Genomic DNA, 24,502 nt, shown 5'->3' with positions numbered 1-24,502 from the left:
TAAAGGAAGTGATTGAACACGGAGACACGGCAGTAATGTCAAACAATTTATTATCTCACACATTGATGGATTGTGTACCCATTGTGCGATGATGATGACAGTGAACCAAACTGTGCCAGTGACTGCGAGACAGACTCACCTCAGGCACCTTTGGGAATACAAACTATGATCTTCACGATGGCAAAAAAAACTAAAAGTATTCAAAGGAACAGAAAGAAACGGCCTAATAATTAACAAGGACAGGTTGGATTTATAGGGAAAGGAGAATATAACAGTCAGAATGGCAATGTCACTCACGCAATGAAGTCTGGGGTCTTTTGTTGGGGGTGTGTGTGTGTGTTTGGACATCTAAGATCTCATTTCCTCTCAGTTCACTGGGCAAATAAAGGATCGCTCACTGCACACTGTTGCCCTCCATTGTTACATTACCATAACCAGCTCTGGGTCAATCCACTGTGAAGCCTGCAATTGTAGGCCTCTGTTGGGTTTCCATGGCAATGTGCGCAAACTGGGTCAATCAAATGGATAGTGGCCCGTTTTCTGGGCCAGTTACCAATCTTGTTTCAGAATGGGGCTGGCTGTCTCTCTCTCTCTCTCTCTCTCTCCGGAGCCTTCTAGAACCTGACACAAGAGGCCGAGGCGTCAATTTTATTCCTTTCAAAGTTGAAGTTGACTTCCCTTCCCCCTCTCAAGATCTGTCGCCGTGTTTGGAGTTTTTGTTTCTAATTTGCCCTGTTTGTGTTGCTGGCTAGGCCAGAATTTATTTGCCCATCCCAAATTGCCCTGGAGAAAGTGGTAGTGAGCTGCTTTCATGAACCGCTGAGGTTCTTGGGGACTGTAGGCTACTATTATTGTGTTCTGTGAGAAAAATAAAATCTAGAATGTGAGCCCTCCCTTCTCGTCTTCAGTCCTGCTTTTGGGTAGAGGTTGGTAGCACTGGGTACCTTAAAGGCCTAGCCCTCACTTTCAAATGACAAGGAACTGAAAGCAGGTTTATAACTTGACTCTGCAGCTCTGCAGATGCCCATGACACTGAATCACGGTGTTCCTGACAGCTCATGGACAGCAGCAGAGAGCTGAAAATTGTCTGACTACATTGCTGGGGTCAAACACAGCGCCTGCCAGGAGTACAAGTCAACCTTTCTAGTCAAAGGAAGTGATTGAGGTGGATACACTGGATCGCAAAGCAGGGACTAACAGGCTGGCATTGATTCTTGGAATTGAGGGGAAAGGAAATCAATTTGTACCTGCCCATCAGCAGGCCTGAGGAAATAAGACTAGGAGGAGGCCATTTAGCCCCCTCAAGCCTGGTCTGCTATCCAACATGACCTGTGAATCTTTACGCCCCTGTCTCATAGGGTCATACAGCACAGAAACAGACTCAATCGTGCCAAACAGACATCCCGATCTGACCTAGTCGCATTTGCCACTATTTGGCCGATATCCCTCTAAACCCTTCCTATTCATGTATCCATCCAGATGCCTTTTAAACATACTTGTAACAGCCTCCACCCCTTCTTCTGGCAGCTCATTCCATACCTGTACCACCCTCAGCGTGAAAAAAATTACCCCTCAGGTTCCTATTCAAATCTTTCCTCCCTCTCATCTTAAACCTTGCCCTATAGTTTCCTCCTCCTGTAGGAACAGAAATTAGGAATAGAAATGGACCATTCGGCCCATTGCAAGATACAGATCCACACCCCTTGATATCCAGCCATTGAGAATTCTCTCTCAAATGTGCTCAATAACTGAGCTCTCTGATTCCAAAGGCCCAACATTCTCTGAGGGAAGAAATTCCTCCTCCTCTGAATCCAAAATGGCTGACCCCCTTATGCCAACCGTGTTCCCTTGTTCTAGACACCTTCTCCTTCCCAACTGAGGAAACATCCCACCTACATCTAACTCGATAAAGAAGGAAGTGGTTAATAATCAAGTTTCCTGGCAATAAGGGTTTATGATTTACATTCCACTCATTCGGGACAGTGTGATTGATGTTTATAAATAATACATGTACAGAAGATCCTTGACTTTCTGAAGGACACGGGAGGGGAGTTTTTAATTTGGTTAATCAAATACCAGATAATTGATGCCGGATAACATAGTTAGCCACGCATCGAGACCTTGCGATCTTGTTTGGATCATCCATGAACTTTGGTTAATCGAATGCTGAATAAACAAGGTTCCTCTATATCCAAATTTATTTCTCAAATCTGCCCCTTCAGAGCCAGTGAGCAATCTTTTGAGTCTTCCTCTGCAATCATGATAACTTGAGCTGTGTTGACCCTTCCCACCCATCTCGACATTCTGGGACAGCGCCCAAAATCCTCCCGAAAGGGTCAAAGTTCAGCCCATTAGGACTTCCTGTCTTCCCCATTTTCCCACGGCACTTCACTCTTTAGCTTAACAGAGACTCTAACCTTTCCTGGGATCACTAATTGACCCCGACCTGCATCTGAGATGATTGATATTTTTACACTTGAATCAATTGGTGGTCTTCCTTATTTAGAAGGCTGGTTATTTCTGTTGTTAAGGTAACATCCCCATGACTGATGAGGTCGCACTGATGACAGAATGAATTGTCCGATCCACCCCATTCTCTGGTGCTCCTTATTGTTACGATTTTAGGGGGGGGGGGTTAATTTGTTAACATTTGCCCCCCAATTTAAGTATAACACCCTTATTAGGTTAAGGACCAACAGGGTTCCAATGGTAAGATAGTGGATTAGCAGAGAATTGTCAGATAGGACAAAAGCCAAACTCATTTAATGATGCCTTCACAGTAGGAAGGAGGGGCATTAGGCCATTTGGCCCCTCTATGCTACTCCCCCAAGATCATGATCAACATTGGCACACTTCCCTCTCTGATCTCTACGTCTAAAGAAAAAATGAACTCAGTCTTGAAGCCCCCTCACTAACTGAGCACCCACTGCCCTCTGGGTAGGCAATTCCCAAGGATTCGTTATGGTCTTAGTAAACAGATTTCTCCCTATAGTCAGAAAGGCTCTCCCCACCTACCCCCCGACACTACAATCAGGGCAAACCCCCATCTGGGGAAAGACCCCACCCTCTCAGAATCGCTGCATTTTAAATGGGGTAGAAAGAGGCCATTCAGCCCATTCTGGCCCCACCAGCTTACCGAATGAGCACCAGGACTAAGCGCCAATCTCCTGCCTGTCTCCCAGTAACCCACACATACCAAAGCAATCGCCTCTCATTCTTTCCAATGCCCAGAGATGTCAAGCAGCTTCACTTGATCTCTTGACCCACCCTCAGCCTGTGCTGTATTCCCCTCTTGGACAGGAGGGCAGGACATCTGTATTATCACCGGAGTCAGAGGGTTTGAGCGAAAGGGAGAGGCTGGGGCTATGTTCCCTGGCGTGTCAGAGTCTGATTAGATTAGATTCCCATTTGGCCAAATAAGTCCACACTGATCTTCTGAAGAGTAACCCACCCAGATCCATTCCCCTCTGACTAAAGCACCTAACACTATGGGGCAATTTAGCACGGCCAATCCACCTGACCCTGCACATCTTTGGATTATGGGAGGAAACTGGAGCACCCGGAGGAAACCCACGCAGACACGGGGAGAATGTGCAAACTCCACACAGACAGTCACCCGAGGCTGGAATCGAACCCGGGTCCCTGGTGCTGTGAAGCAGCAGTGCTAACCACTGAGCCACCGTGCTACACCCCCACCTCTGCTAAGGAGTGATCCTATAGAGGTTTATAAAATCATGAGGGGGCATGGATAGAGTAAATAGACAAAGTCTTTTCCCTGGGGTAGGGGAGTCCATAGGTTTAGGGTGAGAGGGGAAAGATACAAAAGCGACCCAAGGGGCAACCTTTTCACTCAGAGGGTGGTGTGTGTGTGGAATGAGCTGCCAGTGGAAGTGGTGGAGGCTGGTACAATTACAACATTTAAAAGGCATTTGGATGGGTACATGAATAGGAAGGGTTCAGAGGGATATGGGCCAAATGTGACGAGATTAATTTAGGACTTCCGGTCAGCACGAACGAGTTGGACCAAAGGGTCTGTTTCTGTGCTGTACATCTCCAGGAGTCTAGAGACCCCAGTAACATCCTAGGGGGACTGGATTTGAACCCTATCATGGGCAGGCCGTAGAATTTGAATTCAGGTAAAAACAAAACACCTGGGCTCATAATTGTTGGGGCCAGAGCCCGTCTGGGGGTCACTAATGTCCTATAGGGAAGGAAAATTTTACCTGGTGATTCTAGGAGTGGCTTTTAAATTTAACTTATCTGCAAATCCAACCCCTGTTCATGAGTGGGTGACACTGCCAATGTAAACAAGGAACAGAAGGCTGTTTGACTGCAGCATGCACCACTGCACCCCACCCTGGCAGCTGCAAGCCTGGAGACGGATAACAGTACATCGCCGCTGGGATACAGGAGGGAACGTTGACCGGTGAAGCGTGTGACTGACTGAGAAAGGCGCAGGGTTTCAGTTCTTCACCTTAACCTTTCCGGATCTCCCTCAGCTTCTCCGCCACGCTCTTCAGCTCCTTCTCGATCGCCACGAGGCTCTTCAGCCTGCGTTCCTGCAGGGAGGGAGAAAAGGGAGAGAGCGGTTGTCACGGCAACCCCGACAGAAGGCCCTGCATTGTGCTGTAGCGCCAGCCCTTAACACCTGCTGACATACTTCTGAAGAAGTCCCGTCTTCCAGCCGTCCTCTCAGGAGGAGGGGAAGTCGACATTTTGGGTATAACCCTTCTTCAGGGCTGGGGGGGTGGGTGTGGGGGGAGCTGCAGGTAAAGGGGTGGTGAGGTGGGGATAGGTGAAGACAGGTAGAGCGTACGACCTGTGGGTCAATGGGAGGAATGAATCCGGTTGGTGGCAGGGAGGAGTGGAAGGGAGGGGGAGGGGCTGAGAGGGGATTTGGGGAATGGGTTGGGGTGGGGGAAATCACCCACACCCAATGTGTGCACAGCAAGATCCCACAAACACGGTGACCACAAAGTTGATATTGATGGAGGGACGACAACTTGCCTTGGGACCCTGGGGAGAACTGCCCCTTTGCTTGTCTTTGAAATCTTTAAAGTTCACTGTTTACACTCGGTTACACCAGGGATGACATTTCAAAGGCAATTTATTGGCTAAGAAGCATACAATACGGAGACAGACTGTTTGGTCCAACTCGTCCATGCCGACCAGATATCCCAAATTAATCTCGTCCCATTTGCCAGCACTTGGTCCATATCCCTCTAAACCCCATTCATGTCCCCATCCAGATGCCTTTTAAATGCTGTAATTGTACCAGTCTCCACCACTTCCTCTGGCAGCTCATTCCATACACGCACCACCCTCTACGTGATAAAGTTGCCCCTTAGGTCCCTTTTAAATCTTTCCCCTCTCACCTTAAACCTATGCCCTCTGGTTTTGGACACACACTTTGGTCATCGTGATTGGATCTTTGCAAAAGCAAAAAAGACCCCAGAAGCTGATTTCAGGAGAAAGCTAATTTCTTAATGAGAGACTGTCCTTTCCCCTCTAACCACCTCCATCACAACCTTTCCTGGACAATTATAATCATAACTATCCCTTTATTCTTTAAGGAATGCAGGCCATGGCTAGATAAAGTGTCATTTATTGCCCGTCCCTAATTGCCCAGAGGGCAGATAAGAGTCAATCCCATTGCTGTGGGTCTGGAGTCTCATGTAGGCCAGACCAGGTAAAGATGGCAGTGTCCTTCCCTAAAAAGGCATTAGTGAACCAGATGGGGTTTTCCATCAACAGTGTCACTCCCACAGTCACCTGTTATTCCAGATTTTGAATAAAATATAATTTCACCTTCATGGGGTGATTTGAACTCATGTCCCCTCCCGCCAGAACACTAACCTAGGGATTTGGATTCATCATCCAGTGATATTAGCATTGCACCACTGACTCACCTCAATACCTCACATGTTGGTAACCACCCATACCTCTCTTTTAACGTTAAATGGCATTTCTCTCAATTTCAGCCAGAACTGATCTGGACCGAGCCACATAAATACACAGTGGCTACAAAAGCAGGTCAGAGGCTCGGAATACTGCGATAAGTAACTCACCTCCTGACTCCCCAAAGCCTGTCTCACCATCTACAAGGCACAAGTCAGGAGTGTGAGGGAAATACTCCCCACTTGCCCCTGGATGGGGGCAGCTCCAACAACACTCAAGAAGCTCAACACCATCCAGGACAAAGCAGTCCCCGTTTGATTGGCACCACATCCACAAACATGCACCCCCTCCATCACCTGTCACAGCAGAGTGTACCACTTACAAGATGCACACGCAGGAATTCACCTTGGCTCCACAGACGGCATCTTCCAAACCCACCGCCATCTGGAAGGACAAGGGCAGCAGATACCTGGGAACACCACCCTCTGCAAGTTTCCCTCCACTCACCATCCTGACTTGGAAATGTATTGCCATTCCTTCAGTGTTGCTGGGTCAGAATCCTGGTATTCCCTCCCTAAGGGCATTGTGGGTCAACCCACAGCAGGTGGACTGCAGTGGCTCACCACCACTTGAGGGACAATGGGTGATAAATGTTAAAGTAGCCAGCAATGCACAAAGTTACCTGTTGTCGACTCCCTCAGTTTAATTATTTCCAAAACACCCTCCTCTACCAGTACGTTTGTGATATTAACCAGTGGTCTTTCATTCTCAGGCAGTGTAGCTAACAAGCCTGTCTACTCTGCTGTGTGTCTGCAATCATTTATCATTGATTTGCACTTCATCCAAAACCTCACTCAAGCCAGGACACAAATACTTCCCTCCGGCAAACACTCATCACAGTAATCTGCTGATGAGTGGATAACCAACATGCAAACGGTGAGGGATTAACTGTGTGCTCAGAGCGCCTGAGAAGCTCACTTCTTTGAGAATAATGACTCAATTATTCAATGAATCACTCGACAGATTTGGCAGCTCAGGAGAATAGCCGGGGATCGTGGAGTACAAACGGATTTGAAATAGTTCTTTGGTCGCATGCCACACTCCTTCAGTTAGTTTCTCATCAGAAGTTCACGGGAGAGGTGACCTCCCAGGGCTCCCTGCATAGACCTCTTGCTGGTGACTCGAGAGGTTGTGGGTTCAAGTCCCACTCAGAGACTCCAACTTAAAATTAATCAGGACTCATAACTGGAGGGAATGCTACCTTTTGGCACGGTGGCTCAGTGGTTAGCACTGCTGCCTCACAGCACCAGGGACCTGGGTTCAATTCCACCCTCAGGCAACTGTGTGGAGTTTGCACATTCTCCCCGTGTCTGTGTGGGTTTCCTCCAGGTGCTCCGGTTTCCTCCCATGATCCAAAGATGTGCAGGTTTGGGTGGATTGCCCATGGGAAATTGCCCCGTAAAGTCCAGAGGTGTGTAAGTTAGGTGGATTAGCCATTGGGGTTAGGGTCGTTATGGGGATGAGTAGGGAGCTGGGTGGGATGCTGTTCGGAGGGTCAGTGCCGACTCGATGGGCCGAACGGCCCCCTTCCGCACTTGTAGGGGTTTTATGTGGTGCTGCAAATGAGGTCATGGACATTTGTTGCAATCGCTCCATTTGCCCCCTGAACTGAGTGTTGCACTGTCAAGAGTTAACCCCATCTGGAATCACACTTATCGAGGTTTTTAAAATCATGAGGGGCATGGATAGGGTAAATAGACAAGGTCTTTTCCCTGGGATGGGGGTGTCCAGAAGTAGAGGGCATAGGTTTAGGGTGAGAGGTGAAAGATATAAAAGAAACCTAAGGGGCAACCTTTTCACGCAGAGGATGGTGCGTGTATGGAATGAGGAAGTGGTGGAGGCTGGTACAATTACAACATTTTAAAAAGCATCTGCTTGGGTATATGAATAGGAAGGGTTTAGAGGGATATGGGCCAATGGAAGTAGAAAGATTGGGATATCTGGTTGGCGTGGACGAGTTGGACCGAAGGGCCTGTTTCCAAGCCGTACATCTCTATGACTCTATGTAGGCCCAGACTGAGTAAGGATGTCAGATTTCCCTCCCTAAAGGGGGCAGCAGAAGGATTTGTACAACAACTGGTGATGGGTTTAATGACTGAAGCTGGATTCTAGCTCCAGATTTATGACTGGTGTTCAGATTCTATTAGATGCTGTGGTGGGATTTGAACCCCTGTCCACACAGACCTGGGTCTTTAATGCAGTGACATCAGCACTACATCATCATCCCCCCACCCCCATTGCTTGAAATAGGATGTTAAAGGGAGAGTTGTCCACACTCAGTTGTATGTGAGTCAACTTACTGCATTATTTTGATGAGGAGCAGGTTAAGTATGTCTGGGCAAATATTTATTATTCACTTGAATCTTTGGGTGACTATCCCATGGCTATTTGTGGGAGCTTGCTATGTGCAAACTGACAGTTCCTAACAGTGCCCCACTTTGTTGGCGGCGAGTGTGCTTTGGGAGGGATGTGAGGGGTGATATATGAAGGTAGATTCTTTCTGAAATGGGGCCACTAATACAGTGGCCCAATTTGTCAGGCACGATAGTACTTTGGGAGGGATGTGAAGGGTGCCATATAGAAGCAGATTCCTTCGGAAATGGAGCCACTACAACAGTGACCCACTCTGTTGGCCATGAAGGTACTGTGGGAGGGATGTGAAGGGTGATATATAAAGACAGATTCTTTCTGAAATGGGACCACTTTATATTTCAGTACTGCCCCTTATTAGCAGTGCTGCTGAGAATCACAGTCCTGATTTGATTGGCGCGTAGATTCTGATTGGTTCAGTTTCATAGAGTACTTTGAGAGAAACGAAAGGGACAATTTGGCACTGAATCAACATTACAGATGATGGGAATGTATGTGGAACTCAACCACCAGGGGGAGTGGGTGGGGTGAACAGCATTGCTGCATTCAAAAGGGGAAATGAGATAACTCACTGGAAAAGATTGAGTGGGGGGGGCACCTGATTGGAACATAGAAGGGGATTTGACGGGGGCAGACGTAGAGAGGTTGTTCCCCCTTGTGGGAAAGTCTAGGACCAGAGGGTAAGGAGTTGTACATTTAAGGTACGGAGGAGGAGGACTTTGTTCTCTCAGAGTGAAACTGTGGAATTCCTTACTGCAGAGGGAGTATGAAGTTGGTGATTAAGCCTATCCAAGGCTGAGATAGATTTTTAAGCAGAAGAGGGTAATGGGGGGAAAGACAGAAAAGGGGTCGAGGATGATCAGGTCAGCTATGATCTCACTGAATGGTGGAGAGACTCGATGGGCTGAATGGCTTCTCTCTGCTCCTATATCTTATGGAGAAGATGAAATATGCTAATTGGGTGTGATAGTATGATAGGTCCAGATGCTTGTGGTAACCGATGAGTCACAGCCTGCCAACATGGGAAAGATTCCCTTCCTTATCCTGACTCTCTTCTTCCAGTCTGTTTGCCAATCCTTAATCCATGCTCGGAATGAAACCTGGAGTCATACAGACGGAAATGTACAGCATGAAAACAGACCCTTTGGTACAACACGGTGGGCGGCACGGTGGCACAGTGGTTAGCACTGCTGCCTCACAGCGCCTGAGACCCGGGTTCAATTCCCGCCTCAGGCGACTGACTGTGTGGAGTTTGCACGTTCTCCCCGTGTCTGCGTGGGTTTCCTCCGGGTGCTCCGGTTTCCTCCCACAGTCCAAAGATGTGCAGGTCAGGTGAATTGGCCATGCTAAATTGCCCGTAGTGTTAAGTAAGGGGTAAATGTAGGGGCATGGGCGGGTTGCGCTTCGGCGGGTCGGTGTGGACTTGTTGGGCCAAAGGGCCTGTTTCCACGCTGTAATGTAATCTAAAAACACGTCCATGCCAACCAGATATCCTAACCTAATCTATTTGCCAGCACTTGGCCCATACCCCTCGAAACCCTTCCTATTCATATACCCATCCAGATGTCTTTTAAATTTAATTGTACCAGCATCCACCACTTCCTCTGGCAGATTATTCCGTACACGCACCACCCTCTGTGTGAAAACGTTGCCAAGGTCCCTTTCCCCTCTCACCTTAAATCTATGCCCTCTAGTACTGGACTCCCCCACCCAGGGAAAAGACTTTGCCTATTTATCCTATCCACGTTCCTCATGATTTTATAAACCTCTATAAGGTTGCTCCTCAGCGTCCGATGCTCCAGGGAAAACAGCCCCAAGCCTCTCCTTACAACTGAATCTTTCTGAACCCTTTCCAATTGAATAGTATCCTTCCTATAGCAGGGATGACCAGAACTGTACACAGTACTCTAAAAGTGGCCTCACCAATGTCTGTACAATCCACCATGCTCTCGCTGTATATTATCACCTCCTGAGTCTTCTTAAACTCTTTCGTTATATCACTCCTTAATCATCATTCAAGGAATTGTAAAGCATTTGGACAGGTACACGGATAGGAAAGATTTAGACGGATATGGGCCAAACACAGGCAAGTGGGAATAGTTTAGTTTGGGAATCCTGGTCAGCATGGATGAGTTGGGTCGAAGGGTCTGTTTCAATGCTGAATGACTATGACTCCAGACAGCGCCTCCTGTGGCTGGAGGGGAGAAGAACAAAGAGAGATCTCACCTTAAAATCGAAGCCAGAACCTTTGGGGGTCAATGTAAGGAAACAATGCTTCATCCAAATGTGGGGAATAGTGGTAGAGAACCTGGAGACTTTGGGGTCAATTGAAAATTTTAAAAACTGGGATTGATAGGTTTTTCACAGTCAAGGGTATTAAGAAATATGGAATTAAGGTGAGTAGCTGATTTGGGGAATGTTTTAACTGAATAATAGAAGGGCTGAATGGCCTCCTCTTGTACCTAGGCAGGTGCGGGTATCAATGTTAGAGAGTCACTTAGAATTACAAGGACCTGTTTTTTCCATGAGGAATGAAGAGTAACAGTTACTGTCTCACTCACCTCAAAATTCAGGAGAAATGAATAAAATTCGACACTAACCTCATAGTTCAGTTTCCTTTCCTCCTCCCTCTCGTCTTCCTCCACCTCTTCACTGTCTGCAATACCATGATGCCTCTCCTCCAGGTAATCAAGCTCATCATCATGCCTCTTCAAACCCATACCTTCTTCCAGAAAATGGTGTCTCTTTTCATCCTGTGCTTTCTTCTCTAGGGAACGTTTGTCATCAGTCTCATGCAGATGGCTCTTGGAATCGAAGACCTTGACTCCCTTTTCCTCAGTTTCAAACTGATCAGTTTCTTCATCGCTGGCATTTTCCTCCACTCGCTTCGTCACATGGGCCGGAGCTTCCTCACTCCTCTTCCTATAGTCCTCCTCTTCCTCCTCCGAGCTGTACTCTTTGACGTGATGCTTCTTCTCATCAGCTCGCTTTCCATCTTCCTCTTCCAGTTCCTCCCTGGCAATCTTCTCAATTAGCTCGTCTATCTGGAGGATATCGCGGTCCTCCTGCTTGTCTTCCCTGGACGAGCGATCCTCCTCCTCAGAGGATTCTCGGTGCCTCTTCTCAGGACTTTGCTTTTCGTCCTCACTCAGCTCTTCCTCGCTTTCGTGGAGGACTACTTTGGTGTCATCTTTGCCAATTTTATAATCATGCTGCTCCTTCAGGTCTTCTTCACTTTCTTCATATTCCCCCAGATCTTCCTCTCTCTTTAAAGGGACATCCTTCTTAGCATCGGTCCATTCTCGGTGACTGACATCATCCCTCCTCTCAGCACTTAATCCTTTCTTGTCCAACATCTGTGGCCTGTTCATGCGTTCCTCTTCTCTCCATTCAATGCTGTCTTCCTCCGGGTAGTTCCATTTTTTGTCACTTTTCTTGGTGGCACCTTCTCTGGTCACCTCTGCAAATGGAGAGAATTAAGAGTTGAAGAACATTCAATGCGGAAGATCTTTATTAGAGTTGGTAAGAGTTAACGATTCAAGAATTCTGTATTCCGAAGAACTGATACAGGTTTATTAGTCTAGCAGATATGGTTAGGAATTAGCAACACTGAGTTCAATTCCCGTCAAGGGAAGTTGTGAAATTAAATTCAACAAGTCTCATTTGCTCATTGGACTGTCCATCTCAAGGTCAGTTAGACAGCATTTGCCATTGCTGAGTCATGTTCAGACTCTTAATCGATTGGAACCAGGATCATGTTTTATAATGTAACTGATGCCTGAAATCAAAGGCTTTTGACAAGATTAACAGCAACTGACAGACAGAGAGAGAGAGAGAGAGAGAAAGACAGAGGACATAGAGAACAGAAAAAGACACAGACTTGGAGAAGTAATGGTAGAGAGATAGAGACACAGACAGAAAAATAGAGTCAAACAAAGAGAGGCAGACAGAGAAAGAGAGCACGAAACACACAGAGGGAAAGAGACTGTTAAGAGACAAGGAAGATACAAAAATTGAGAGAGAGAGAGAGAGAGACAGTGACAGACAGACAGAGACAGATTGAAAGAACTGCAGATATCAGAGTTAATGTTTCAGGTCCAGTGATCCTTCCTCACTACTTCCGAAATGTTAACTCTCCCATTTCTCTTCACAGATGCTGCCAAACCTGTTGAGCTTTTCCAGCAAGTTCTGCTTTTGTTTGAGAGAGAGAAAGAAAGAAACAGGCAGAAAGTGACTGACAGAAACAGGCATAGAGACAGTGAGACTCTGAGGCAGGGAGGGAGAAAGAGAGACAGGGAGTTGAATGATAGAAAAACAGACTAATAAGGATAGATATACATACTCACAGAGACTGAGAGAGAGAGAGAGACAGGCAGACAGACAAAGAGAGACACAGAGAAAGAGAGAGAGAGACAGAGAGAGAGAGAGAGACACAGAGAGAGAGAGAGACAGAGAGAGAGAGAGAGAGAGACACACACAGACAGACAGAGAGAAGGGGAGAGAGAGAGAGAGACACACACACAGAGACACAGAGAGAGAGAGAGACAGAGAGAAGGGGAGAGAGACACACACACACAGAGACAGAGAGACATACACACACACACACAGAGAAAGAGGCACACACAGAGATGCACGGACACACAGATAGAGAAAGAGTTAGAGAGAGAGAGCGATCTTTCCGTCCTGCACTCAGCAGGACAGATGCTAGAACACTGAAGCAGCAACCTGCAGCCTCTTCTCCCACAGGGTTAGGTGTTGTTCCCTTTGAGATGTGATATGCTTGGAATTCTGTCCAAGAGTGCAAGATCCAAAACTGATGACTGAACACTTGTTTTTACTTAATGACTTGCAAATCAAAATTGCCAGGCCAAAAACATTATTGCAATCCACTCTGTGATCTTTATTGTACACGGTGAACAGTTGAAGCTACTGTACCGTGATGTGTCAGCTCCTCCAGCTCTTTCAGAAGGTTCTGATGACGCACCATGGCCAGAATCCTTTCATCTACCGAGGGACATTAAAGGTCAGAGTTACTCACAGCAGGTTCATATCCAAACAACACCAAACTGAGAAAAGTTCAGGTAAATCATAAAAATACAGTCAAAAGGAAATTACATGGGAATGCAGTGAAAACAGGTGCAAGGACAGATAGAAAGAGTCAGAAAGCGAGAGAGAGAAGGATAGAGAGAGAGAAAAGGACAGAGAGAGAAAAGGCCAGAGAGAGAGAGAAAGAGAAAAGGCCAGAGAGAGAGAGAAAGAGAAAAGGCCAGAGAGAGAGAGAAAGAGAAAAGGCCAGAGAGAGAGAGAAAGAGAAAAGGACAGAGAGAGAGAGAGAGAAAAGGACAGAGAGAGAGAAGGACAGAGAGAGAAAAGGACAGAGAGAGAGAAGGACAGAGAGAGAGAAGGACAGAGAGAGAGAAGGACAGAGAGAGAGAAGGACAGAGAGAGAGAAGGACAGAGAGAGAGAAGGACAGAGAGAGAGAAGGACAGAGAGAGAGAAGGACAGAGAGAGAGAAGGACAGAGAGAGAGAAGGACAGAGAGAGAGAAGGACAGAGAGAGAGAAGGATAGAGAGAGAGTAGGATAGAGAGAGAGTAGGATAGAGAGAGATCTCTCAAAGGGAAATGGAGAGGGAGTTGGAGAGATTCTGAGAAAGAGAGGAGTGAGGAATAAGGGGAGACAGAGGAAAAAGCAAAGCACTGACTGAGACAGAACAAGGGTGATAAAGAGAGTTGGAGAGACAGAGAAAAACAGGGAATAAGAAAGAGAGTGAGTTACTGAAGGAGACAGTGGGAGAGAAAGACAGTCAGAAACTGAAAGATAGACACAAAGGAATGAGGAGAGAGGAGAAAAACAGATGGAACTAGGGAAAGAAATCGTAACAGAGAGGGAGAGATGGAAATGATGAGACTCAGAGAGATCAGAGAAAGAGCACAAAGTGAGAGACAGATACAGGATTCAGTCAGAGAAGGAGCATTGATATCTTAGAAGAAACAAGTTGTCATATTCAACAAAGAAAATAGATTGGGGAGAGGAAAGTAAAGGCAAAGACACAGGAAGAATGTATTTGCAGCCGTTCAACCTTCTTTGAGGACCTTGTTGCATTCACTGCTGACTGGCAATGGGTTGGGTTTGGAAAGTGTATCTGAAATCACTTCAACAATACACCTGGTCACCTGCAGAGGGAGACAAAGGTACACACAGCCATTTAAATCACATCAACAAGAAACTGCAGGAGGCCATTCAGCCCCTCAAGACTGGTCTGCAACTCACTTTGTTCTGATCACAATTTACCTGCCTTTGCTTCATACCTTTTGTGCAAACGTCCGTGAAACTTAAAAGATTAATTGAGGTAACATCTGTTGATTTATTTGGAACAGTGGAAATAATTTTTCTAGGTTCAAAACTAGGCTAGTTTTCCCAAAACTAGATTAACCGAGTGTGCTTCTTGCTGCACTCCTCCACGTGGCTGGTAGACTGATACAGTGCTCCAGTCACACCAGCTACAGGAAGGATATTATTAAGCTGGAGAAGCTTCAGAAGAGATTTACCAGGATTTGCTGAGTAAGGAAGGTTTGAGTTATAAAGGGAGGTTGGGACATTTTTCACTGGAGCGCAGGAAGTTTGAGGGGTGACCTGACAGAGGTTTATAAAATAATGACGGATATGGATAGAGTTGTCTTTTCCCAAGGATGGGGGATTTCAAGACTAGGGAGCACATTTTCAAGTTGGGGAGAGAGAGGGTTTTCAAAAAAAGACACGAAGGGCAAACGTTTTTACACAGAGGGTGGTTCTTGTGAGAAATGAACATCCTGAGTAAGTGGTGGATGTGGGTGTAATTATAACATTTAAAAGACATTTGGATAAGTACGTGAATAGGAAAGGATTGGAGGGATATGGGCCAGGAGCAGGCAGGTGGGCCTGGTTTAGTTTGGGGATTATGGTCAGCATGGACTGGTGGGCCGAAGGGTCTGTTTCCATGCTGTGTGACTCCAAGACTACAATGTGATACTGAAATGTGGTCCCCCAAAAAATATCCTCACAAGCAGTTGGTTCCTAGCTCATTAGAAATAAAATGCCAACATAAATGAGAGATTTCCACTCTGTCGCTGGAGAAGTGTTTTTTGATGTCTCTCCTGAACTATTATGCTCTGATGTCTAGGCTTTGACCCCTTTATCCTAGACTCCATCAGTAGATCTCTCAACTGGTTATCTCATCAACTTCTTCCAAATTCCTATCTAAACCCTAATCCAGTGTTACCCTTTCTCCGGGATTTGGGGAGACTGGAATACTGTGCAAAATGTTTGGTCTCTGTTTTTGAGGGAAGGATTTACTTGTGTTGGAGAGAGCACATCGAAGGTTCACTAGTTTGGTGCCTGGGCTTGAGGAAGTTTGAGTGCCAATTTTCTGCAGAATGAGAAGATCTCATTCTAATATGAAAAGATTCTGAAGATATTTGACCACGTGAATACTGAAAGGACAGACAGATTCTCGATCAGTCAGAGAAATCAAGGGTTACAGGGAAAGGGCAGGGAAGTGGGTATGAGGAATATCAGATCAGACATGATCCTACTGAATGGCAGAATAGTGTCAAGGGGCCAAATGGCCTACTCCTACTCCTGCTCCTATTTCTGATGGTTTTATAGGACACAACACTCCAGGAATGTCAAACAAGGGGCATAGGATGAGGGGCTGATCATTTGCAACTCGTGGATTGGCACAGTGGCTCAGTGGTTAACACTGCTGCCTCTCAGCAGCAGGGACCAGAGTTTGATTCTACCCTCGGGCGACTGTCTGTGTGGAGTTTGCACATTCTCCCCGTGTCTGCGTGGGTTTCTTCCGGGTGCTCCGGTTTCCTCCCACAGTACAAAGATGTGCAGGTTAGGGCGGATCTGCAATGGGAAATGCAGGGTTACCGGGGTAAGATAGGGGGAGGATCTGGGTGGGATGCTCTTTGGTGAGGACTCAATGGGCTGAACGGCCTGCTTCCACACTATAGAGATTCAATGATTGACATCATTGGGTAGTGTCGCTCGGTCAAAATCCTGAAACCCCCTCCATAGCAGCATTGTGAGATGCTCTTCAGAGGGTCATTGTGGACTTGATGGGCCGAATGGCCTGCTTCCACACTGTAGGGATTCTATGAACTGAGACTAGGAGAAGCTTCTTCAGTCAGAGGGCTGTGAATCTTTGGAATTGTCAGGGAGCTGCGGATGCTCCACCATCGAAGAAGACTAAGAGCAGGAATTTCTCAGGCAGTTGAGGGATATGGGGAGCAGAACGAGAAGGGGAATTGGAACACAAAAATCAGCCACGATCATACGAAGTGCTGGAACAGGCTTGAATGGCCTACTCAGGTCTCTGTACATCTTTTCTCAGATCCTGCTGGAGTTGGGAGGTCATGTTGCGGCTGTACAGGACATTGGTTAGGCCACTGTTGGAATATTGCGTGCAATTCTGGTCTTCTTCCTACCGGAAAGATGTTGTGAAACTTGAAAGGGTTCAGAAAAGAATTACAAGGAGGTTGCCAGGGTTGTAGGATTTGAGCTACAGGGAGAGGTTGAACAGGCTGGGGCTGTTTTCCCTGGAGCGTCGGAGGCTGAGGGGTGACCTTATAGAGGTTTACAAAATTAAGAGGGGCATGGATAGGATAGATAGGCAAAGTCTTTTCCCTGGGGTCAGAGAGTCCAGAACTAGACGGCATAGGTTTATGGTGAGAGGGGAAAAATATAAAAGAGACTCAAGGGCAACTTTTTCACGCAGAGGGTGGTATGTGTACGGAATGAGCTGCCAGAGGATGTGGTGGAGGCTGATACAATTGCAACATTTAAGAGGCATTTGGATGGGTATATGAATAGGATGGGTTTGCAGGGATATGGGCCGGGTGCTGGCATGTGGGACTAGATTGGGTTGGGATATCTGGTCAGCATGGACGGGTTGGACTGAAGGGTCTGTTTCCATGCTGTACAGCTCTATGACTCTATGACTCAACCCCATGAACCTTCACTCTTTTCAAAGGAATGTTCTCACTAAATGAGGCCAACCCCTACCTCCAACCTCCACAGGGACAACACTACAATGGAGGGAGCGGGAACAGTGCAGGAAATCAGAACCAAATACCAGGAATTTTGGGAAATATTCAGCAGGTCAGGCAGCCTCTAGAGAGAGAGGGCTCACAGTACAGGTGGTTTCAATGGCTTTTAAATCAAATGAAGAGTCTTGAAACTGAAACATTAACTTGGTTCCTCTCTCCCCAAATGCTGGGCCTGCTCAGCTTTTGCGATGTTTCCTGTCTGTATCTCACACGGGCAGTGCTGGGTTTGAGGAGAGTGTTGGTCGAGACCAGGTCAACGGTGAATTAGCCATCTCCATTTTTTTCTCGGTCCAATGATGTCTCAACTTTAAAATTCTCTCCCACTTTTTTCTTCATTCATTCGTGGGATGAGAGTGTCACTGGCCATTCCCCATCCCTAGTTGCCCCTTCCGAAGGTGCGGGGGGGTTGAGTTGCCTTCTTGAACCCCTGTGCTCTATGTGGTATAGGGACACCCACACAATGCCCTGAGGGAGGGAATTCCAGGATTTGGACCTGGAAATACATCGCTGTTTCCTTCAGAGTCAGGATGGGGAGGTGCTTGCTTGGTGCCAGTCATTTTCCCATCTACTTTACCAAGGCCATCCTTGTCATCACAATCCCCTCCCCATCTCTGCAACTTCCTTTAGCCTCATTATCCTCGGAGCTCTGTGTGTCCCCAACGTCCCCCTGATTTTAATCACTTTGCCTGTCTGGGCCTCACACTCTGAAATCTGTCTCCATCCCTGCCTCCGTCCATCTCTCCCTCCGTCTGTCCTGCATGAAGGAGCTCCTTAAAATCAACCTCATTTCTCTCAGTTTCTCCTCTTGTGGTTCAGAATCAGTTATCGGGTCTCAGAGTCACACGGCATGGAAACAGACCCAACTCGTCCATGCTGACCAGGTTTCCCAACCTAATCGAGTCCCATTTGTCAGCATTTGCCCCATATCCCTCTAAACCCTTCCTATTCATGCACCCATCCAGATGCCTTTTAAATGTACCAGTCTCCACCCACTTCCTCTGGCAGCTCATTCCATACACACACCACCCGCTGGGTGAAAAAGTTGCCCCTTGGTTCTCTTTTATATCTTTCCCCTCTCACCCTAAACCTATGCCCTCAGGTTTTGGACTCTCCCACCCCTGGGGAAAGGACCTTTGCTAATCACCCTATCCATGCCCCTCATGATTTTATAAACCTCCATAAGGGTCATTCCTCAACCATCAACGCTCCAGGGAAACAAAGCCCCTGCCTCTCCCTATAACTCAAATCCTGAGGAATGGGTGGGAGGAGAGAGGATTACTCCCCTCATTCTGGGATGGGGGGGGAAGCTGCTCCCCTACCCTGCCCCCCTCACTGAGGGATCATTGTATGATAGAGAAGCAATTTGGGACGTTCCACTACATTAAAGGCTCTGCATAAATGCAGCTTGTTTCTGTTATTGTAGAGTTTAGATCTGAAAGCTGCAGTGTAATAAAGCTGCTTCACTTAGCAAACAGTAACTGACTGTGAGCCACAGGAGTAGATATTGGGGCAAGTCAGACTGATTTTAAAAACTTGTAGATGCTGTCAGAACATCAAGAAATAGCTGGAAAAGCTCTGCAGGTCTGGCAGAGAGAAATCAGAGTTAATGTTTCGGGTCCAGAACTGTTCTGAGGAAGGGTCACTGGACCTGAAAGGTTAACTCTGATTTCTCTCCACAGATCTGCGGAGCTTTTCCAACTATTTCTGTTTGAGGTTGATTTTAAAGTCCTCCCTAAAACAGGAGAGGGACTGATTTAAGGTGGGAATTCCAGAGTTTGGGGTCCAAACAGCTGAAGGTTTGGCCGGCAGCGGTTAAAAATACAGGAGTAGAGAGAAGACAGGCTGAACAATGAGGTTTACAAACAGGGCAAAGGAAAGCTCAGTTACCTTCTCATCTTCCTTCTCCAGCTCAGATGACAGAGGTCGGGAGATCACTGTAAATAAATAAAGCACTGCAGTAAATTATTGCAATTACAGACTTCAGGATTAAAAGCAGAAGGCAGAATGATCAATCGTGGTAGGAGCTACAAACTCAAATCTTCCCACTCATCCTCCTCCTCCCAACCTGGAGAGTTTGAGCACCCAAACTCCTGAGTTTAGCAGGTCGGAGGTTCAAGACTGGGTATGGAGGATGAAGATTAGATCAGATTCTTTATAATGTGTGGAAACAGGACCTTCGGCCCAACAAATCCACAGCAATCTTCTGAAGAGTAACCCACCCAGACCCATTTTCCTTTAAATGATGCACCTAACAATTTAGCATGGCAAATTCACCCTAACCTGCACATCTTTGAACTATGGGAGGTAACCGGAGCACCCGGAGGAAACCCACGCAGACACAAGGAGAACATGCAAACTCCACACAGACAGTCGCCCGAGGCTGGAATTGAACCCGGGTCCCTGGCGCTGTGAGGCAGCAGTGCTAACCACTGAGCCACCGTGCCGCCCCACAGAAGCATCTGATCTGTGTTGCCAATCCCAGTGCAGTGCGGAGGGAGTGCTCACGCCCTACAGCATGGGCAGGGAGGCATTGCGAAAGGGATAGAGAACGGGAGGGCCACTGTAATGAGTGAAAGAAACAGTAGCTGTACGAGGAAATGAACCATTTTTCAGGCAGCGAGAGGCTAGAAAATGGAATGCAGAGTGTGGTGCAGGCAGATTCAGTTGAGATGTTTGGAAGTGAACATGTGCAGGGGTACAGGGAGAATGGAAGTCAACTGGCTGCTTACGTGGAGAGCAGAAGCAGATAAAGTGGGCCAAATGGCCTCTTTCTGAGCTGGAACAATTCTGTAATTCTACATCAGATGTTTATTTCCACATCTGTAATACTGTCCGGGTCCTTCCCTGTCTCAGCTCATCAGCTGCTGAAACCCTAGTTCGTTTTGTTGTAACCTCTAGACTATCCCAGCACATCCCAGGAATGCAGAGTACTGGGCTAATGGTAAGATTCTTGGTAGTGTCGATGAGCAGAGAGATCTCAGTGTCCAGGTACATAGATCCCTGAAAGTTGCTACCCTGGTTGATAGGTTTGTTAAGAAGGCATACGGTGTGTTAGGTTTTATTTAGAGAGGGATTGAGTTTCAGAGCCACAAGGTCATGCTGCAGCTGTACAAACTCTGGTGTGGCCACTTGGAGTATTGTGTAGAGTTTTGGTTGCTGCATTATAGGAAGTATGTGGACTTTTTCCCAGGGCAGAAATAGCTATCATGAGGGGGCATAATTTTAAGGTGATTGAAGGAAGGTTTAGGGGAGATGTCAGAGGTTGGTTCTTTACACACAGAGTGGCAGGTACACTGGTAGTAGAGTCAGAGATATCAGGAACATTTAAGCGATTCTTGGATAGGCAGATAGAAATTAGTAAATTGAAGGGTATGTAGGTCAGTTTGATCTTAGAGTAGGATAAAAGATTGGCACAACATCGAGGGCCGAAAGGCCTGTACTGTTCCATGTTCTATGTTCTTTGTCAGAAATTTTTCTTGATGATTTTGGTCCTGGTATGGAGAATTGCTTGTGAGACAATCTAGTTTACTGCATTTGTCTTTTGTCAAAAAGGTGTGTCTCTGGGAGTCATGATTTGGAGGTGCCGGTGTTGGACTGGGTTGGACAAAGTTAAAAATCACACAACACCAGGTTATAGTCCAACAGGTTTATTTTGGAAGCACTAGCTTTCGGTGCCACAACCACCCGATGAAGGAGCAGCGTTCCGAAAGCTAGTGCTTCCAAAATAAACCTGTTGGACTATAATCTGGTGTTGTGTGATTTTTAAACTGTGTTTATGGGTTGTTACTATATTAGAACAGTAACTGTTTAGTAGTTAAATAATCCATTATGCTGTTCAATTTTCCAGTACAGTTAGGCTATTCTGATTTCTTCTCTCCTTGTTTTATTTTAACTATAGTGTATGAATAAAGTGTATTTACTTCAAATCTGGTCATTTGACCAATCAAATTGTATCCAAAATGCAACACCTTTAAAATAAGAAAAAGTTAGGACGCAGGCTATCTTCTCAATATTTTGAGGGGGTTTGGTCTGTTCCATATCACTATGTATGACTAAACAGCACCTGACATTCACATTGTTACCCTCACTGGGGCCTTTTACTCCTTGTGAGGTGATATCTTTAACGCCTCCACTCGCAGACAGCAAACCAGATCTCGACAAGTCAACTCTGCTTCAGAAGAGACTCTCCCAACTCCACTCAGAGTTGCTTTGAGTTACATAAAGATACATTTCCTGTTACATTCTGTGCAGACGGAGCCCTAGCTGTTTCAGACACAGGGCATTGGGGGTACATGTGTCAATATCAGAACTCCTGCAGTTTCACTGCTGCAGATCACCTAGTTCCGACTCAATCTATCCTACGCCAGATCTGGAAATGTTTTATTACCATCCTCACACACGCCAGATGGTCAGTCACTAAGCGGGAAAGAAAACAACTAATTTGCAATGGAAATAAAGCGGGCGTTTGAACTCTTAAATGACATCACCCATCGATGAATTACTTTCTCAACCTTTACCAGGGATGGTACAGTTAACAATTTGTTCCTTTCAACATATCATGCGTTCTAATTTTCTTTCCAATTGCCCGAATGAGAAGGGAAGGAATTGTACACAAATAAAGACAGACAGAGGTAGAGAAGGGGTGGCAGGCAAGAGAAGGACAGAGATTGAGAGAGAAATACAGGGAAAGATAGGGAGACTTGGGAAGGAGACAGGAATGTAGAAAGATACATAGACAGAAACATACATTGGAACAAAGAGGGAGATGGAGATGGAAACGGGGGGGTGGGGGAGGACAGACGGGGGGGGGGGGGGAGGACAGACGGGGGGGGGGGAGGACAGACAGGAGAGGGGGAGAGAGACAGGAGAGGGGGAGAGAGACAGGAGAGGGGGAGAGAGACAGGAGAGGGGAAGAGAGACAGGAGGGGGGGAGGGGAGAATAGACAGGAGGGGGGGAGGGGAGAATAGACAGGAGGGGGGGAGGGGAGAATAGACAGGAGGGAGAGAGGGGGAACGGGAGGAAAAGGGGGGGAAGGGGAGGAAAAGGGGGGGAAGGGGAGGAAAAGGGGGGGAAGGGGAGGAAAAGGGGGGGAAGGGGAGGAAAAGGGGGGAAGGGGAGGAAAAGGGGGGGAAGGGGAGGAAAAGGGGGGGGAAGGGGAGGAAAAGGGTGGGGGAACGGGAGGAAAAGGGTGGGAGGGAGGAAACGGGGTGAAGCCGCGAAGGGAGAAACGGGGGCAGAACAGAGAGGGGGGGGGGGGAAAGAGAACAGGGGAGGTGGGGGAAAAGCGGGGGAGACAGAGGAGCGGGGCTAGGTGAACAGAGGGGGACATAGATGGTGGGGGAAAGGAAGACACAGTGGGGAAGACCGAGAAGTGGGGGAGACAGGGGGTGGGGGTGAGACAGAGTGGATAATGGGGGGGGGGGGTGGGGTGAGACAGAGTGGATGATAGGGGGTGGGGGGGGTGAGACAGAGTGGGTGATGGGGTGGGTGAGACAGAGTGGGTGATGTGGAGGTCGGGGTTTGTGAGACAGAGTGGATGATGGAGGGTGGGGGTGAGACAGAGGGGGTGATGGGGTGGGTGAGACAGAGTGGGTGATGTGGAGGTCGGGGTTTGTGAGACAGAGTGGATGATGGAGGGTGGGGGTGAGACGGAGGGGTGGGGGGGTTGAGACAGAGGGGGTGATGAGGGGGTGGGGTGGTGGGTGAGACAGAGTGGGTGATGGGAGTGGGTGATGAGGGGTGGGTGAGACAGAGTGGGTGATGGGGGGTGGGTGAGACAGAGTGGGTGATGGGGGGTGGGGGTGGGTGAGACAGAGTGGATGATGGAGGGGTGGGGAGTGAGACAGAGTGGGTGATGGGGTGGGTGAGACAGAGTGGGTGATGAGGGGGTGGGGGCAGGTGAGACAGAGTGGGTGGACAGGGGGGTGGATGAGACAGAGTGGGTGATGGGTGGATGGGGGTGGGTGAGACAGAGTGGGTGATGAGGGGGTGGGGGCGGGTGAGACAGAGTGGGTGATGGGGGGGTGGGGGGGGTGAGGGGGTGGGAGGGTAATCGAGGCTGTGCTGGTCAGCCTCTGGAGCGGTGACCAGCGCCTGCCGCTGTCCATGGTGCTGAAAGCGGGTTCCTCTCTGTCTCTGCCTTTGGCTCCAGGCTCTGGGGGATTTACACAGAAACGGCTTGCTTTTTTACAAACCAGAAATTAACCAGCCGAGCACACAGCCCTGAACACCTAAATGTCTGCACATTAGACAACACGCTCACAGAATCACAGCAACCATTCGCTTTGGACAAGTCCAGTTAACTATTTCAACATTTTTTTAAAAATCCAAACTCCTGTTTGCAATAAACTTACCCTGGGAACAGAACAGAATCCAGGCCAAAAAAATCTTGCAGACCATCTTGAGCGGGGGTGTTGATGGAGTTGGCAGTTGAGGGGGTAATTCTCTCTTTTTAGGAAGAGGGGAGGGAGGGGGAAAGCTGGTTTGGACTTGGTGTCAGAGGCAGTTTACAAAGATAAAATAATCTGGAAGATCAGCGGGAGGATTTGGAATGATTTTCGCGTAGGAAGATGGAAGAGATGCGGGGAATGATGGTACCTTCGTCCTCTCCTGTTATAACGAAGGTCTGAAGGCGCCTGGGACCTTACAAGGATTTTGTTTAAATAGCCAGACCAGAGGAAGTGATGTCAGTCTAACTCCAGGAGCTCGCTATGCAAACCTTTAAAGGGATTTTCAGTCACCCTTTACTGTCCCCCGGCTGTTAAACATAAATCCACCAATCCAGCTGCTGCAAGGGAAAAAAAGACTTGTGGTGCCGTGATAGTGTCCCTACCTCTGAGATAGGAGATCCCAGTACAAGTCCAACTCCAGGGGTGTGTAAATACCATCGAATTGGTTGATTAGAAAATATCAAAATTCAGACTAATCACCAATGGTGCTGTTTTATTCCTTTGCCTGATATTATTAAATTGGAAAGCGTGCAGAAAAGGACTTACAAAGGTGTTACTGGGATTGGAGGGTTTGAGTTACAAAAAGAGGCAAAATAGGGTAGGACATTTTTCACTGGAGATTAGGAGGCT

The 24,502-nt window shown here is 47.4% G+C and overlaps 1 protein-coding gene across 1 annotated transcript; it reads right to left on the bottom strand.

The window, feature by feature from the left end:
- Nucleotides 1-33: 33 nt before the first annotated feature.
- LOC122542688 (uncharacterized) lies at nucleotides 34-24,118 on the bottom strand. The gene is made up of 6 exons (XM_087984027.1): nucleotides 23,777-24,118; nucleotides 19,310-19,356; nucleotides 14,410-14,503; nucleotides 13,264-13,332; nucleotides 10,929-11,788; nucleotides 34-4,559 (listed from the first exon to the last, which is right to left on the bottom strand). The coding sequence occupies exons 1-6, from the start codon at nucleotides 23,820-23,822 to the stop codon at nucleotides 4,476-4,478; spliced, it is 1,200 nt and encodes a 399-aa protein (XP_087840153.1). The 5' UTR covers nucleotides 23,823-24,118; the 3' UTR covers nucleotides 34-4,475.
- Nucleotides 24,119-24,502: the final 384 nt, after the last annotated feature.

Source organism: Chiloscyllium plagiosum, unplaced genomic scaffold (assembly GCF_037043375.1).
Source record: "Chiloscyllium plagiosum isolate Xiang-an unplaced genomic scaffold, Cpla_swu_hap1 HiC_scaffold_47, whole genome shotgun sequence".
Lineage (NCBI taxonomy): Eukaryota > Metazoa > Chordata > Chondrichthyes > Orectolobiformes > Hemiscylliidae > Chiloscyllium > Chiloscyllium plagiosum.
This window is presented reverse-complemented; position numbering and strand designations above follow the sequence as displayed.

What these genes read in the sequence shown, in the direction of transcription:
- LOC122542688 (XM_087984027.1), bottom strand. Translation starts at nt 23,822, where the DNA reads ATGGTCTGCAAGATTTTTTTGGCCTGGATTCTGTTCTGTTCCCAGG. An exon ending in GATTCTGTTCTGTTCCCAGG is followed by an intron (nt 19,357 to 23,776) that starts GTAAGTTTATTG and finishes ATTTATTTACAG; the next exon opens with TGATCTCCCGACCTCTGTCA. An exon ending in GGAGGAGCTGACACATCACG is followed by an intron (nt 11,789 to 13,263) that starts GTACAGTAGCTT and finishes CTCCATTTGCAG; the next exon opens with AGGTGACCAGAGAAGGTGCC.